The sequence below is a fragment of the Nicotiana tabacum genome, chromosome 14 (genome assembly GCF_000715075.1).
Source record: "Nicotiana tabacum cultivar K326 chromosome 14, ASM71507v2, whole genome shotgun sequence".
NCBI lineage: Eukaryota > Viridiplantae > Streptophyta > Magnoliopsida > Solanales > Solanaceae > Nicotiana > Nicotiana tabacum.
Window position 1 is genome coordinate 64,172,330 of NC_134093.1, and position 17,212 is coordinate 64,189,541.

Sequence of the window (17,212 nt, forward strand, 5' to 3'; positions counted from 1 at the left end):
GAGGGGAATAACTATGACTTCAAAAATATTAAAATGAGAATTTATTTAGTATTTATTGTTGGCTTGTCTGACAGCGGTGTCCGGCGCCATCACGACCTTTATGGATTTTGGGTCGTGACACACACAAAAGTCATGGCTCCACAAAACTTACCCCTTAAACTTTTAATATCATAAGTTTCAAATTTTTTTTTTTTTTATTTCTTAAACTCTGCATCGAGTCAAATTAACTCATCTAAAACGTGGACAGTAATACATTTTCTTGTCCATTTGGGGGCATCAGATAAAAAATTACGTACCCCTAACACATTTTCTTTACACTGGAAGACTTTGGTAAACTTTCAACAACGGCACCTACAGTGTGTTTTTTTCCTCAAAAATAAAGAAAATTGAATCATTCGTGAACTAACTACCTGATGCCACGTGATAATTTCTCCTCTTTCGCTGTCTTTCTTGGTTATTAGCTAGTACTAGTATTACAATGTCTATGTTGCAGCCCCCCAATTCCCTCCTTATGCCTTAAATACACGTACTATATATATAGTTAAGATTCATCTAACTCTCTCCCCAACATTCTCCTACCAGCTACCATAATTCACTCACCTCTTGTCTGAGTTTACGAGGGAACTTCCCTTTTCTTGATTGATCTCCATTTATATACACAACAAAAAACTTCGGTACACAACAAAAATACTAGGTGCATTTTGATCCAATTATGCTTTGTTTTTCTTTCCTTATATTTATTTTTTGGTGTTTCGGATCTGGGTGTTTTGCTAATTGCTACTATTAAATATTTTGGTTTTTTGTGTAATATATATATATATATATATATATATATATATATATATATATATATATATATATGCTTTGTTTTTTGTCTGAAACACGCTTCAATTGTTGAATCTTGCTGTTTCTTTTCGCTTCTTTTTCGATGTTCCCGAGGTTGTCTATATATATGCTCTAATTTGTTGTGTACTGACGCTTTTAAATAATTGGATATGCTTTTAACGGCCATTTGTTATAACTCTGACAGGTGTACTCTTTTTATTTCGTTTATGTTTTAAAGATCTGACCTTTTTATACTGGGACTGTGATTTGGATTCATATATCCTCCCACAACTTATTTTAGAGGTATAGTTGATTCAGTATTCTTTATTGAACCAGTTTCATTTGCTGAAATTCTGCACCTATTGGTGTAGTTCTCTGTTTGATTTAGCTTCACGTTGATTTGTTCTCTTTTGGAAGGCAAGATTTACAGAAACTTGTTAAGACTAAAGAGTCAGCATCGTTATTTGTATTTTTGCTCCTTGTGATCTTTTTTGTTTACAAATGTTGATTTCGGGTGGGTAAGGGATGGGGGTTGTTGGAGTAATATATTTCATATACCATTTTACCTGTCACTACTTGGATACACATTGCCACTCGAATGACTGTATGATGAAATGCTTCACTGTCAGCCCAATAGTTATCTATTAATGTATTGTTTTGGCCTTCTGTCTCAAAATTAAAGGGCTGTGTGTCATATGCAAGAAATTATCTGTTCATGGATGGTTGATGTTTTTGCTGATGTTGTAACTTAGCAGAGATCTCAATTGACTCGGCAAAATGGCTACTGGACAACTTTTTTCCAAGACTACACAAGCTTTGTTCTACAACTACAAGCAGCTTCCTATCCAGCGAATGCTTGACTTTGATTTCCTTTGTGGTTCGTACTATCTATTTCTCAATTGATTTGCCGGCAAATGTGCACCCAATATTGTTGTGATTTTTCAACGTGTTGATTAATGTTAAATTCTTACTTTTAAATTTTCAGGGAGGGAAACGCCATCTGTTGCTGGAATTATTAATCCTGGTTCTGAGGGATTCCAGAAACTCTTCTTTGGTCAGGAGGAAATTGCAATCCCAGTACATTCAACGTGCGTCCTTCTCTTTGTTTTCTCAACCATTGGTTATATTCCCATTCTATTTTGCACTTTTTCATTTGGATCTCTAAAAGTTCTCCTTTGGCAGTCTGTCACAATGTCGTCTATGTTCTTGTTTCTCCCTTCCAGTATGCTATTTAGATTTGGCGTGGCTTAAATACATTTAGCTCGCTGCTTCCAATTTTAGCAACTGAGTTTCCCTGATATCTGATGATAGCATGTGCTAACTATTTAACTTTTCGGTTCATAATTGAGTCACTTAAAATGATGCGAAAAAGACACCAACTATATCATATTTCCGGCAGATATATTTTTGAACTATGTTGTCTTTACATACCTTTGTACTGCTGGTTTCTATTTGGTGAGTATGGTGTCTTGTCGCATTCACTGATTTGTATTATAAAATTTTACTCATTCTTCAGCATTGAAGCTGCCTGTGCTGCACATCCCACGGCTGATGTTTTCATAAACTTTGCGTCTTTCAGAAGGTTGGTATAACCACTGTTCTTGTTTTGTTGTCTGTATTAAATTGTGTTTTTCTCGAAGAAAAAACTGATGCTGCAAAAGATGTGCTCTTGTTTCTCTGATCTTTACCGTCCAAATTGATTTGCAGTGCTGCTGCTTCCTCCATGTCTGCTCTTAAACAGCCGACTATCAAAGTTGCGGCTATTATAGCTGAAGGTGTTCCTGAGTCAGACGCTAAGCAGCTGATTGCTTATGCAAAGGCAAACAATAAGGTAATACTATGTCATATCAATCAGTTTTCTGCATTTGGGTACATTATTATTTTGTCAGTGGTGGGAGTTATATTTTGAGTGATGATGTATAATCAAGTATAGGATAATAAAGTTGAGTATTTATACATTACTTGTTTCACATTCCATTGTTGCATGTCCTGGAGTCAATGAACTCCCCCTGTCAGCAATTTTCATCATTTCTGAAGAACTTTTTTGTCTAAAAAGGTAGAATGAGCTTCAACGGATCATCACTTGGAGCATTTAGACATTACCTATCTCACTTTTCAACATTGTTTCTTCGGGGGGTCAATAACTACTCTCACTCTAATTTTCCCTCTTTCATTGGTTTTAAAATTATATGGCGTGTAAGTTACGGTTACCTTTCTCAGGTGGTTATTGGTCCAGCTACTGTTGGAGGGATCCAAGCTGGTGCTTTCAAGATTGGTGATACTGCTGGAACAATTGATAACATTATTCAGTGCAAACTTTACAGACCTGGATCTGTAGGCTTTGTCTCAAAATCTGTGAGTGATTTTTAGAGCCTCTTTAATATACATATCAGAAATTTCTAGTTGGTTACACCTGCAGCATTTTGTCCCCACTTACTTTCTAATTTGCTATCTCCTAGAGTGCGATTAAGATAAAATAATATTTGTGAGATACTTCCGTCTATTCTGAACTACTTTCAGTTATATATCTTTACTTAACATTAATGTTGGAAACTGTTCAAGCATTACTTTAACCCAACTTTCTTGTTTGAAGCCATAACCTCACTCTAATATACGAAGCAGAATAGTTTGGAGTAGCATTTCCATTTTCAAGAATAATAACTTTTCTCTTGATGTACAGGGTGGTATGTCTAATGAATTATACAATACAATTGCTCGTGTGACTGATGGAATTTATGAAGGTTGGGCATTCTGAATTCTGAATCCATCATTTGGAGCATGTTTTTGTTGTTTTTACCGAGAAGTAGAATAATGAGTGAATTTTGGTCTATGCAGGAATTGCAATCGGGGGAGATGTTTTCCCTGGCTCTACCCTTTCTGATAATGTTTTGCGCTTCAACAATATTCCACAGGTAATTGATTTGTACAGGCTATATTCTCCTTGTAATAGCACCAGGTTCACCCTCAGGTCTTCAGTGACGTTGCTTTAACTTTTAAGATATCCTGATTGTCTGTAGTTGTCTAAATTCTCCTTACCCTCATTATATGTGACCAATAAAGAAGCTATTTTTCATAAGCTAACATTCCAACTAAGTAGCAAAAGTATATCTGTTTCCACACACACACACACACAGTGACTTTGGTGCCTTTCTTCCTAATTTTAACCATTAGTATCTATGATTTAAGGTTGATTTTTTTTCCGCTAATATTGATACAACTAGAAGCTCAATGGTGCATAAACAACTACTGCATTGATGTCTTGTTGTATTTCCTAATTCTATTCAAACCACTTTGCCATTTATTGGTTGTTCACTTTCTTAATGATGTTTTTGGTATACCTAGGTTAAAATGGTGGTTGTTCTCGGGGAACTTGGTGGACGAGATGAGTATTCCTTAGTTGAAGCCTTGAAGCAGGGAAAAATTAACAAGCCTGTTGTTGCCTGGGTTAGTGGAACTTGTGCTACGCTCTTCAAGTCAGAAGTACAATTTGGTCATGCGGTGAGCTCTATTTCCCATGATTGCCACGTTTCTTAAAAATAGGTTCCTAGTTGTTTCTCGCGAAGATCGAGAGATATTTTAATAATAAAGTTTTTTTTATAGAAAAGGCTGGACAGGATAGTTTTACACATGAAGTCTAATTTTGCATGGATCTTTTTCAAATAGGGAGCAAAGAGTGGTGGTGAAATGGAGTCCGCACAAGCAAAGAATCAAGCACTCAGAGATGCCGGAGCTGTGGTTCCAACCTCATATGAAGCTTTTGAAGGAGCAATCAAAGATACATTTGAAAAGCTAGTGAGTTTCTTGATGTTCAGCAGAGATCACTTGTATTTGTCTTCTACTCTGTTGTTAGTTCTAACAGCACCGTGTATTTGTTTTGGTAGGTTGAGGCAGGAAAAACAACTCCTGTAAAGGAAGTTTCTCCTCCTCAAATACCTGAAGATCTTAGCACGGCAATTAAGAGTGGGAAAGTTCGGGCCCCAACTCATATTATTTCCACAATATCTGACGATAGAGGTAGTGTTGGATTCAACTGTTTTCTCTCAAATAATAAATTTGTTTTTCTGGTGGGTATATGTGAGATGGAAATGGTGCTAATTCTGTCTACAACTTCTATTCACAGGTGAAGAGCCATGCTATGCTGGTGTACCCATGTCATCCATTGTGGAGCAGGGACTTGGTGTTGGTGATGTGATTTCCCTCTTGTGGTTCAAACGGAGCCTACCGCGTTATTGTACACGTTTTATTGAGGTAAGTTTCTTATGCTTGCAACTCTATACTCTTTCAATAGGTTGTAAAACTCTTATGTATTGACCTTCAGTTTCTGCCAACAGATGTCGTTCTGTTTCTAAACCTTAACATGCTTTATCGTGGTTGATTTCTTGGCAGATTTGCGTGATGTTGTGTGCTGACCATGGTCCCTGTGTCTCTGGTGCCCACAACTCCATAGTAACTGCCAGGGCTGGGAAAGATCTGGTTTCATGCCTTGTTTCCGGTATGTTACATTTTAAGGTTGCTCGTTTCTAGTTATCAGTTTATTTTTCAAAAAAAAAAAAGTTTATTTTTCAAATCAAAACTGGAATCATGTGGCTTTTAACAGGATTGCTGACTATCGGTCCGCGATTTGGTGGTGCTATTGATGATGCTGCTCGGTACTTCAAGGATGCTTATGACAAGGTGAGCCTTATAATTTATGAGCATTAAATGAGCCACTCATCAGGCTAGAAGTCCTGCTGGTCTCTTTTGTGTCCAGAAGAGTAATACTAGCATTATATTTTCAGGGTCTTACACCATATGAGTTCGTGGAAAGTATGAAGAAGAAGGGCATTCGTGTGCCAGGAATTGGCCACAGGTAGCATATCCTGTAGCTTCATGAATCATCAAAGAATTGTTCCTCGAGTTGTAGAAGCAAACGATGCACATGAAAATCTTTTGAACTAGGGTTATCATGCTTCTAGGCGCTTGTGGCTCTAAAACTATTTGATGTACCACATCTTTCTTCTTTGTGATAGGATTAAGAGAGGTGACAACAGAGATAAGAGAGTGGAACTACTGCAGCTTTATGCTAGGGAAAATTTCCCTTCTGTTAAGTACATGGAATACGCTGTTGAGGTTGAAACTTACACACTGTCAAAGGCAAACAACCTAGTCCTCAATGTCGATGGTGCCATTGGATCCCTCTTTTTGGATCTCCTTGCCGGCAGTGGAATGTTCACCAAGCCAGAAATTGATGAAATTGTGGAGATTGGTTACCTCAATGGACTTTTCGTGCTGGCTCGTTCAATTGGGCTTATAGGGTGAGTTGCATGATGCGTAAACACCATTTTAAATTTACTGTCAGTAATTCTTTTTTATGATAGCTCAATTCTAATTCCTAAATGATTGATTATGTACCTTTTCAAATCTCAGGCACACATTTGACCAGAAGAGATTGAAGCAGCCTCTGTACCGTCACCCATGGGAAGATGTCCTCTACACCAAGTGAAGAGTCTCTCGATAACAACAGACAGAAAGTTGCCTGCTCCCAATCTATATTTTTCACTCAAACTATTTGGTTAGCCATTTGTTGTGTGAGTGATTCAACAAGCATTGCTAATTTGCTAGTACTCCTGAGAGCTCTGGTGAGCATTTCATTTTTTAAGTTCTTAGGGAGATGCCAAAAGACAACTCTCAGTTATCACTCGTGATCAATTCTTAGTTCCACACAAGTGTTTTCTTTTTTCCTCTATCATGTCATAAATGAAATAACACAATCCATTTTTGTACCTGATTTCAAAAGTCTTTACAAGGAGACAGGGTCGTCTCAACAAGATTGGGGGCCTAAAGCCAAATTTCAGAGAGAGGCCCCAAGTAAGAATATTAACGACAAATTTGCAATGAAAAAGTATAAAATAAAGGTAAAATAATAAAACCGGCTCAAGAATTTGATAAGTTGATATACAACAATAACATACCCAGTGAAAACTTACAAAGTGGGTCTGGGGAGGTAGAGTGTACGCACACCTTTCCTCTACCTTGGGAGGTAGAGAGGTTGTTTCCGAAAGACCTTTGGCTCAAGAGAAAGCATGGCAAAAAAGGGTTAGATAAGGACAATCAATTCAATCCAATATGTATACGGGTATAACCGAGCCCATGAGTTGCCTCGTCTTCCGATGAAGCAAACAGAGCAAGAGACGCAACGGCAGGGAACCAGAATCGAGACCAGGAGCCCCTCGAGCCGGGGTCCGGGCAAAGCGCCCGGTCTCGAGAGTATCGGGGACATGACCCTGAGTTCGGTTCGAATCCCAAAGGCCTCAGAGAACACTACTAGGTAACTGAGCACGACCAACAAAAGGCCGTGATATATGTGACCAGCCGGATATCACGGCATGGATCTCGCCACGTATCGGCACAAAACCAATTATTGGTTAAACAGAAGATTTTTTACCTTTCATAGAAGTGTACTTAGGGTAAAACTCCCCTACTATATAAAAGGGGGTCTGATTATTCATTGGGGACACTATAACATGCTTATCAAGGCAGTATACTATTATTTTCTCTATTATTCAAAGTTCTAGTTATTGTTCATCAGTGCTTGGTCATTGTGAGTCCGGGATCAAGGACGGATATTTCATTAAGGCTGTTATTAAGTCCGGAATTACCCTCCTCAAGTGGTTTGATAATTTATTACCTCCTTTATCTGTTTAATCTTACGCAATTTATCGTTTGTATCAAATTAATTCACGTATCCTTAAAACCACAAACAAATTTAATTGTTATCCGTTTTTTAGGGTAAACAGTTTGGCACCCATCGTGGGGCTAAGGATAATAGTGGCAATTTGATACGAATTTCCATAACACACCTTATTTTTCACTTTTTCTTTGAAGTCTTTAATTTCAGGTCGAGGCTTAAAATGTCGAACTCCCAATCCGCCCCTTTGAACGTGGATGCTGAGTTTGGACACCATGGCGAGAACAACGATGTGGCACCCAGTAACGAGGTGCCTTCTGTCGACCCCAACGGAGTTCCGGTCGCCGACCCTGTAACACCCCGAAAAATTTTGAAGTACTTAAGTGTAAAACCCGGTAAAATTTGCAAAGAAAATAATATTTTATGGTGCCGGACTAGGTTTACGTGTTGAGGATTATAGGAATTCTTCGCGGCGAGCTTACGAGCTGCGGCTCAGACTTTTTGGGTTGAACAATGCACGGAAAAGTAAAGAAAAATTTTTGGCGAAAAAGTGCATTTCTGCGGTCCATTATGCGACCGCAGAATCACTCTGCGGACTGCATAATGGCCACAGAGTGAGGCCGTTAATTGGGTCAGTTGAAAGCAATTATGCGGTCGACTATGCGATCGCATAACTGTTATGCAGTGCACTATGCGACCGCAGAACAGTTATGCGAACCGCATAGTGACCGCAGACTCAGGCAGATTTTTGGTCATTTTGGACACCAATTATGTGACCGATATGCGGTCTGCATAACCATTATGCGGTCGCATATGCGACCACAGAACCGTTCCGGAGCTCCATTTTTGGGTTTTTAAAACCCGACCCTACTTCGTTAAATGTATATTTTGGGCCATTTTTGAGATATAATCTGACATTTTAGAGTGAGAGAGAGTGCCCTAGAGTGAGAAGGTGTTCTTCAATAATTGTTCTTCAATTCTTGCTCAAGTTTTGGAAGATTAAGAAGGCAAGCTCACTAGGTCTTCATCCTAGAGGTAAGATTCTACACCCTAAACCCTAATTTCGAAATCATCTGAAAATGGGTAATTAACAAGATAATTTTTGGGCATGAGAGTTGATTATTTTACATGCATGCAATATCAAGGGGTGTAAGAAGATTGTTGAACTAAGCATGGTAAATATTGGGTTGTGGGATGATGGAATCCTCCATAAAAGGACCTTGAAACCTTGTGCACACCTAGTGTTTGATAAAATGCTCAAATGAGCTAAACCATGATCATCTTCCTAATTTTGATTCAATTTGTTATATTTCTAAAATAGATTGAAGTTGCTAAGAATTTCGGAACGTTTTAGAGTTTAAGGAAGCTCAATTGAGGTATGTTGGCTAAACCCTTCTCTTAGAATTGAATCCCACGATATTCATGTAAATTATGTAAGTCCCGAGCGATTCATTATGAAATTGGCTATTCCGAGTAAGATTGGGTTGAAAGATATATGTTCAACAAGCATCCTAAATGCTCGATTCATGTTATGTTACCAATTGAGGATGTGTTAAAATATGGGATGTGCATTAATAATATTTCGACTTTAAGTCAAGTTCAAATGAAGGCTATTATGCCAAATTTTGTGAAATATCTTTATGTGCCTTAGACTCTAAATTGCTCACATGTGTACTACACACCTTGATTTGAATTGTATTTGTTGTTGATGATGATAATGATATTTGAAATTGATAAGGTGAGCATGAAATACTAAATATGGCCAACGTGCCAAGAATGATCTTATAATTATGGCCATTAGTGCCAATGAAATGAAAAGATGTGAAAGTAATATGAAATGCGATGATTGATATAAAAAGGTTGATGTCTCTAATAAGACAGCCTAGCCGATCGGGTCGTGATCGGACACCATGCCACACACATGGTGGTGATTATGTTGGAAATTATAATTGAAATTGAGATTTTGGTTGATGTCTTCAAATAAGACAGTCTAGCCGATCGGGTCGTGATCGGACTCCGTGCTAAAATTACAGTGGTATTGGTATTGATTGTTATTATGGTTGATTCTCTAAGGAGATAGCCTAGCCGATCGGGTCGTGATCAGACTCCGTGTTAAAGACGGTGGTATTGATATTGAGAGTAATTGTGGTTGATGTCTCTAATGAGATAGCCTAGCCGATCGGGTCATGATCGGACTCCGTACTGAGAATACGGTAGTACTGGTATTGTGGACAATGGTATTCTGGACAATGGTATATCTATATCGATACTAAAAATCTCCCAATGTGAGATATAAAAATTAATTTGAACACTGTCTTGATCCTAAATTGAGATTTGATGTTGATTAAGGCTGTCACGCCCCAAAATCGGGGAGCGCGACCGGCGCTCAACCGAGTGAATCCGATCGAGCAAGCCTGTTAGATTCCTTCTACCCAAACTCATTCATGAATAAAGAGAATATATGTTTTCCTTAATTAAACAATAAAGTGGTCATGTCTGCAATTACCAATTTCTTACCAATAACTCTTCATTTTTAAAGTCTCAAATGGACAAGTAATACAACCACAACATAACATAGTTTGTCTTTCCCCAACACCAATACACAACCCACATTATGTCTACGGAGCCTCTATAGATAAAGATGAGTACAATGATAATGCCGGCAACAAGACCCTGGCTATACCTCAAACAGAATATACAAAGAATAGAAGATACATGACCCCGGGATGAAGAGGGGCTCACCAAGTCAGCTGGGAAGAAGGTGTACTGCTATCACTGATCAATGTCTCATGCTGTGGAACCACCTGCATCCATTTAAAGATGCAGCGCCCCCGGCAAAAGGGACGTTAGTACCATCGAATAGTACTAGTATGAAAACTAAACACCAATTTAAGAATTCATAAATACAAGATGAATATGATGGACCAGTGCGGCAATAGTATAATATAGATAACCGTATCAACCATAGCAAGCTTATTAAAAACTATCAACAACATTTATAGGATTTAAGATGAGATCCTCTATAACCATCTTCACACAAAGCGGCCCCGCCGCCTCACCTCAATGTATGCAGGTGGAGGTGTACGTTCAGTACCACAACTCAAATCAAGCGGCCCTGCCGCCTCACCTCAATGTATGCGGGTGGATGTATAACCACAGTACCAAGAACCTACACAAAGCGGCTATACCGCCTCACCCCAATGTATGCGGGTGGTGGTGCCACAACAATACCAAAACCATACACAAAGCGGTCGTACCGCCTCACCCCAATGTATGCGGGTGGAGGTGCAGTCCCACAATACCATAATTCGTACACAAAGCGGTCATGCCGCCTCACCCTAATATATATGCGGGTGGAGGTGTATCACAATCATAATCTCTATACCATAATCTCCACACAAAGCGGTCATGCCGCCTCACCCCAATATATGCGGGTGGAGGTGTATCACAATCACAATCTCTACACAACTTGGCATAATAACTTTCACATAAATCACGACTAGAAATTATAACATGTGGATACATAATCTATAGTTTGGGACACATCCTCAATTTATAATGCAATATGATAAGAGCATTTGAAACATGGATTGAACATATATCTTCATCACAGAACTTATCAGGATACTCGATTTATAATTAACATCTCGGAACTTACAAGGATAATGGGAATTCCAATTCTCAAAGAAGAGTTTAGCCAACATACCTCACTTGAGCTTCCTTACACTCTAAATGTTCCGAAATTTTTAGCAACTTCAATCTATTATAGAAATATACAAATTAAACCAAAATTAGGAAGATGATCATGGTTCTAGCTCATTTGAGCATTTTATCAAATACTAGATGTGCATTAAGGTTTCAAGATCCTTTTATGGAGGATTCCATCATCCCACAACCCAATCTTTACCATTTTTAGCTCAACAATTATTCTACACCCCTTGATAACACATGCATGTAAAATAACCAACCCTCTTGCCCGGAAATTATCTTGCTTATTATCCATTTCTACACAAAGTTCGAAATTGAGGGTTAGGGTGTAGAATCTTACCTCTAGGATGAAGACCTAGTAAGTTTCCCTTCTCAATCTTCCAAAACTTGGGCAAGAATTGAAGAACAATTATTGGAGAACACCTTCTCACTCTAAAATGTCAGATAATAGCTCAAAAATGACCCAAAGTGTGTATTTAACAAAATAAGGTCGGATTTTAAAAACCCAAAAATGAAGCTCCGGAACAGGTTGTGCGGTCGCATATGCGACTGTATAATAGTTATGCGGACCGCATATCGGTCGCATAATTGGTTACAAAATAGCCAAAAGAACTGCCTGTGTATGCGGTCACTATGCGGTCCGCATAACTGTTATGCGGTCGCATAATGCACCGCATAACAGTTATGCAGTCGCATAGTCGACCGCATAGCTGCTTCCAGAATAGCCCTCTCCTGCTCACTTCTGCGGCCATTATGCGGCCCGCAGAGTGATTATGCGGTCGCATAATGGACCGCATAAACGCACTTTTCCAACAAAAAATATTTCTTTACTTTCCAGTGCATTGTTCAACCCAAAAAGTCCGAGCCTCAAACACGTAAGCCTAGTTCGGCACCATGAAACATTATTTTCATTGCATATTTTACCGGGCTTTACACTTAAGTACTTTAAAATTTTCCGAGGGGTTACAAAGGCTTTCATTGATATTATGATAATCTTGTTTGTATTATTTGTTATTCTATTGAGAGGGTGTTTAGTTATATATACTAATGCTATTCGACAGTACTAACGTCCCTTTTGTCGGGGGCGCTGCATCTTTCAATGGATGCAGGTGATTCCACAGCAGGAGATATTGGTCAGTGATAGCAGTACACCTTCTTCCCAGCTCACTTGGGGAGCCCCACTTCATTTCGGGGTCATGAATCTTTTGTACTTTGTGTATTCTGTTTGAGGTATAGCCGGGGCCTTGTTGCCGGCATTATCATTGTACTTTTCTTTATCTATAGAGGCTCCGTAGACATAGTGTGGGTTGTGTATTGGTGCTGAAAAAGACAAAATATGTTATGTTGTGGTTGTATTATTTTTCCCTTTGAGACTTTAAAAAGGATAAAACTATTGAAAATAAATTGGTATTGCAGACGTGAACACCTTTTGTCTAATTAAGGAAAATATGCATTAACTCCACTCGTGGATGAGTTTGGGTAGAATGAAATCTAACAGGCTTGCTCGGTCGGGTTCACTCGGTTGAGCGCCGGTCGCGCTCCTCGGTTTTGGGGCGTGACAGACCCGATCGACGCTAACTCGCATATGGCCATCAATGCAAACTTGCCTACCGATCCTGAGAACAACATCCGTGGGGGAGTCCGATCGGTAGCCCAAAATACAAACGACGGTGAAGGTGATAGGATCAACTTGCGAGTAATCTTCGAAATGTTGCAGGCTCAACAAGCAACGATAGCCCAGTTGCAAAACTAGAGTCGCGCCCCCAACAGAGTCTAGCCCGAACCATCTCGGGAAAACACTCGCAGAAATGAACCAATCGTAGAAAGGCCGAGTGAAACTGAATCCGGGACCAACCCCGAGATTATAAAGATGCTTGAGGAACTGACAAAACGGGTGGAATCGGGAGAAAAGAAGATCTAAGCCAATGACAAAACAGTAGAAACCTACAATTCCAGGGTCGACCAAATCCCAAGAGCACCACCGATATTGAAGGGTCTGGATTCGAAAAAGTTTGTTCAAAAACCTTTCCCTCCGAGCTCAGCTCCGAAGCCGATCCTAAAGAAGTTCCGCATGCCCGAAATTCCTAAGTACAACGGTACAACCGACCCAAATGAACATGTGACCTCCTACACGTGCACCATCAAGGGGAACGACTTGGAAGATGATGAGATCGAGTCCGTCCTGCTGAAAAAGTTCAGAGAGACCTTGCCAAAAGGAGCTATGATATAGTATCACAACTTACCCCTTAATTCTATTGACTTGTATGCTATGTTTGTAGACGCCTTCATTAAAGCACACGCCGGGGTCATCAAGGTCGAGACCAGGAAGTCAGACCTTTTCAAAGTGAAGCAAAGAGATAATGAGATGCTTAGAAAATTCGTGTCCCGGTTTCAAATGGAACGAATGGACCTGCCTCCAGTCGCGGACGATTGGGCCATTCAAGCCTTCACCCAAGGACTCAATGCTCGAAGCTCATTGGCTTCACAACAGTTGAAGCAAAATTTGATACAATATCCGGTGGTAACTTGGGCCGACGTCCATAACCGGTACCAATCAAAAATCAGGGTCGAAGATGATCAGCTTGGGGCCCTTTCCGGGTCCGTTTATCCTGTCAGAACTAGTGACATATCCAAAAGATACATTGACCATGAACCAAGATCAAATAGAGACCGGTATCAACCATACAACGGAGATCGAAGAGGTAATGGGCCTGGACGAAACCTAGTGAGAATTGAAAGGAGAGGCGACTGAGGAAAAATTAACAGGGGGCTCATGAGCAAAACGGTTTTGACAGGTCCATCGGGCCTAAGGAAGCACCTAGGCTCTCGAAATACAACTTCAACGTCGATGTTGCTGCCATGGCACTCACGGCCATAGAACTGAAGACTGCCAACAATTGAGAGAAGAAGTAGCCCGATTATTAACAACGGACACCTCCGAGAATTCCTGAGCGATCGAGCCAAAAATCATTTCAGGAATAGGGACTCCAATAAGTAGATCGAACAAGAGGAACCTCAGCACGTATGCGATCATCGGTGGGGTCGACGTCCCCCTGGGGCCGATGTTAAAGCGAACCAAAGTGTCCATCACAAGGGAGAAATGAACTCGAGATTACGTGCCATAAGGAACCGTATCTTTCAACGACGAGGACGCTGAAGGCTGAAGGCATAGCCACATAATGACACACTGGTAATATCTGTACTCATAAATAAATCTCGAGTTAATCATGTGTTAATTGATCCAGGTAGCTCGACCAATATCATCAAATTGAGGGTCATAGAACAGCTGGGTCTACGGGACCAAATTGTGCATGTAATCCGAGTTCTAAACGGATTCAACATGGCATGTGAGACCAATAAAGGGGAGATAAACCTACCGTTGAACACCGCCAAAACCGTTCAGGAAAAAAAGTTTTACGTGATCGAAGGAGATATGAGATACAATGCTCTGTTTGGGAGACCATGGATTCACAACATGAGGGCGGTGCCCTCGACACTACATCAGGTGTTGAAATTCCCAACACCAGAAGGGATTAAACAATTTACGGAGAACAACCAGCCGCAAAGGAGATGTTCATGGTCGACAAGGTGGTCCCAATATCCGCACTCTTGACATCAAAGAACCCGAGTTCGATCACCAAGGAAGGAACCAAATAGCAATCACTGATATTGGTCCCGACGGAACCGAAAAAGTAGGGAACGAGCGAGGATGACGACTACGGAGTTCCCAGGTCTTTCATAGCCCCTGACGATACCGATGCCACCAAATCAACGGTTGAGGAGCTAGAGGAAGTCATATTAATCGAGCATCTGCCCGATCGGAAGGTATACCTGGGCATGGGGTTAAGTCTCGAGCTCAGAAAAAAACTCATTGAATTCCTTATAGCTAACATAGATTGTTTTGCCTGGTCCCACCTTGAAATCAAAGGGATCCCACCGGAAATAACTACTCACAAGCTGAGCCTGGATCCGAAGTTCCACCCGGTTAAACAGAGAAGGAGGCCTCAGTCCGAAGTCAAACATTCATTCATCAAAGACGAGGTATCTAAACTCCTTAAAATAGGATCCATTCGGGAAGTTAAATACCCGGATTGGTTAGCAAATATAGTAATAGTCCCTAAAAAGAGGAATAAATTAAGAATGTGTGTAGACTATAAAAACTTGAACAAGGCATGCCCCAAGGACTCTTTTCCTTTGCCCAACATCGATTGCATGATCGATGCGACGGCCGGCCATGAGATCCTCAGCTTTCTCGATGCCTATTCCGGGTACAACCAAATTCGGATGGACCCGGCGACCAGGAAAAAACATCCTTCATCACTAAATACGGCACCTACTGTTATAACGTAATGCCTTTCAGACTAAAAAACGCCGGTGCCACTTACCAACGCCTAGTAAATCGGATGTTCGAAGAGCAAATAGGAAAATCAATGGAAGTTTATATTGACGACATATTAATTAAGTCCCTACGAGCAGAGGACCACTTGAAACATTTGCAGGAAACCTTCAACATGTTGAAGAAATACAATATAAAGCTGAACCCGGAGAAATGTGCATTTGGAGTCGGGTCCGGGAAATTCCTCGGATTCATGGTATCCAATCTAGGAATCGAGATCAACCCCGATAAGATCAAGGCCATAGAGGACATTACCATGGTGGACAGTGTTAATGTCGTCCAAAGGTTAACCGGGCGCATAACTGTCTTGGGTCGCTTTATTTCAAGGTCCTCCGATAAGAGCCATCGGTTCTTCTCGTTATTGAAGAAGAAGAATAACTTCTCATGGACCCCTGCATGCCAACAAGCCTTTGAAGAAATCAAGCGGTACCTTTCAAGCTCGCCTTTGCTTCATACTCCGAAAGCAGACGAGCAACTGTACTTGTACTTAGGGTATCTGAGATAGCGGTAAGTGGAGTCTTGGTCTGAGAAGAAGAAGGTACATTGTTTCCTATCTATTATGTTAGCAGGACTCTAGGCGAGGCCAAAACTAGGTATCCTCGCCTGGAAAAATTAGCGCTCGCTTTGCTAAGCGCCTCTAGGAAGTTAAAACCGTATTTTCAATGCCATCCCATATGTGTCGTAACTACTTACCCATTGAGAAACGTAATGCATAAACCCAAGCTCTCGGGACGATTGGCCAATTGGGCCATGGAAATCAGTGGATACGATATCGAATATCGACCCCGAACCGCCATCAAATCTCAAATTTTGGCAGACTTCGTGGCCGACTTCACGCCGGCCCTAATACCCGAGATCGAAAGGGAATTGTTGTTGAACTCAGGGACTTCCTCGGGGATCTGGACCCTCTTTATGGATGGTGCCTCGAATGCAAAGGGGTCCGAACTTGGCATCGTGTTGAAGCCACCGACGGGTAATGTAGTTAGGCAATCTATTAGAACTGTAAAATTGACTAACAACGAGGCCGAGAATGAGGCCATAATTGTAGGTCTCGAACTGGCTAAAATCCTGGGGGCCGATTTGATCGAAGCTAAGTGCTATTCCCTCCTTGTGGTGAACCAAGTCAATGGGATGTTCGAAGTCAAAGAGGAACGAATGCGAAGGTACATGGATAAACTACAGGTAATGCTACATCGGTTCAAAGAGTGGACCCTGCAACATGTACCTGGGGATCAAAATAGTGAAGCCAATGCTCTCGCTAACTTGGGATCGTCGGTTGATGACGATAAATTCAGCTCGGGAACGGTCGTACAACTTATGAAATCGGTAGTGGAAGGTCACACCGAGATAAATTCGACAAGCTTAACTTGGGACTAGAGAAACAAGTATATAGATTACCTAAAGACTAGGAAGATGCCCTCCGATCCTAATGAATCAAGAGCACTGCGCACAAAGGCGACCAAGTTCAGTTTGTCCAAAGATAACACCCTATTCAGGAGAACGTTTGATGGCCCACTCGCCATATGTCTAGGACCGACAGATACCGAATATGTCTTAAGGGAGCACCTGCAGGAACCATTCGGGTGCCGAATTGCTGGTTCGTAAGATAATCAGAG

The 17,212-nt window shown here is 40.7% G+C and overlaps 1 protein-coding gene across 3 annotated transcripts; it reads left to right on the forward strand.

The window, feature by feature from the left end:
* The first annotated feature begins 314 nt into the window (after positions 1 to 314).
* On the forward strand, positions 315 to 6,587 carry LOC107795386 (ATP-citrate synthase beta chain protein 2). Of its 3 annotated transcripts, none has more exons than XM_075229639.1 (18): positions 564 to 694; positions 1,031 to 1,128; positions 1,581 to 1,702; positions 1,811 to 1,913; positions 2,342 to 2,407; positions 2,533 to 2,656; positions 3,046 to 3,180; positions 3,506 to 3,566; positions 3,661 to 3,737; positions 4,168 to 4,323; positions 4,489 to 4,617; positions 4,707 to 4,839; positions 4,946 to 5,073; positions 5,212 to 5,317; positions 5,423 to 5,499; positions 5,604 to 5,674; positions 5,835 to 6,119; positions 6,232 to 6,587. In XM_075229639.1, exons 3-18 carry the CDS (start codon positions 1,603 to 1,605, stop codon positions 6,305 to 6,307), a joined length of 1,827 nt encoding a protein of 608 aa, XP_075085740.1. In that variant the 5' UTR covers positions 564 to 694; positions 1,031 to 1,128; positions 1,581 to 1,602; the 3' UTR covers positions 6,308 to 6,587. The 3 variants fall into 3 exon arrangements, with proteins under 3 accessions (XP_075085739.1, XP_075085740.1, XP_075085741.1); XM_075229640.1 differs by lacking the exon at positions 564 to 694 and adding an exon at positions 888 to 939; XM_075229638.1 differs by lacking the exon at positions 1,031 to 1,128 and having other exon boundaries at positions 315 to 694.
* The last annotated feature ends 10,625 nt before the right edge of the window (positions 6,588 to 17,212 follow it).